Source organism: Antrostomus carolinensis, unplaced genomic scaffold (assembly GCF_000700745.2).
Source record: "Antrostomus carolinensis isolate BGI_N321 unplaced genomic scaffold, ASM70074v2 scaffold33397, whole genome shotgun sequence".
NCBI lineage: Eukaryota > Metazoa > Chordata > Aves > Caprimulgiformes > Caprimulgidae > Antrostomus > Antrostomus carolinensis.
In genome coordinates this window covers 1,016-1,713 of record NW_010327200.1, presented here as the reverse complement: position 1 = coordinate 1,713, position 698 = coordinate 1,016, and the positions used below count along the sequence as shown (strand labels likewise).

The 698-nt window shown below is 61.6% G+C and overlaps 1 protein-coding gene across 1 annotated transcript in view; it reads right to left on the bottom strand.

The window, feature by feature from the left end:
• LOC104527977 (class II histocompatibility antigen, B-L beta chain) overlaps positions 1 to 698 on the bottom strand; it is a gene marked incomplete at its 3' end in the record, with an annotated part of 1,415 nt that overhangs the window by 325 nt on the left and 392 nt on the right. Inside the window, exons 2-3 of the mRNA XM_010171842.1 lie at positions 437 to 692; positions 10 to 216 (exon numbers count right to left, since the gene is read on the bottom strand). Of these exons, the coding sequence (XP_010170144.1) occupies positions 10 to 216; positions 437 to 692 (463 nt within the window). The remainder of the gene's footprint in view (positions 1 to 9; positions 217 to 436; positions 693 to 698) is intronic.

Below are 698 nucleotides of genomic sequence, written 5' to 3'. Positions count from 1 at the left end.
GCTGCGGGGTGGTTTCCAGCATCACCAGCACCTGGTAGGTCCAGTCTCCATTCTGGATCACGTCCGTTGACACCACGCGCTCCGTCTCCTCCTGCCCGTTCTTGAACCACTTCACCTCGATCTCCGCGGGGTAAAACCCCGTCACGTAGCAAACCAGCCTGTCGGTCTGGGGCAGGGAGCTCGACTGCATGGGGGAGACCTTCACCTTGGGTTGAACTGGGAGAGAGTGAGAGAGAGCTGGGAAGAGCTGGGAGAGCACCAGGGACACCCTGCACATCTGTCCCTGTGGTCCCCAGGCAGGACGTGCGCAGGGAGAGTGTGAGGGGCTCGTGTCCTCATGGAGCGTGCGGAGCAGGGCATGGACACTGTCCCCTCATGTGAGCCCGGGGACCTGGCTGGGGCTCGTCCCCTGGGGAATGTGCTGCCACACACTCACCTCTCCTCTCTATGGTGAAAGGGGTCCCCACCCCATAGTTGTGCCGGCAGTACGTGTCCACCTCAGCCCGTCTCTGCTCCAGTAAGTCTGGCTGGCTGTTCCAGTACTTGGCTTGGGGCTCACCCAGGGGGGTGTCAGCCACATAGTCCCCCACATCGCTGTCGTAGTGCACGATCTGCTCCCGGTTGTAGATGCTCCTCGTCACAAACCTCACCCGCTCGGTGCCGTTGAGGAACTGACACTCAGCCTGAAACAACTGCTG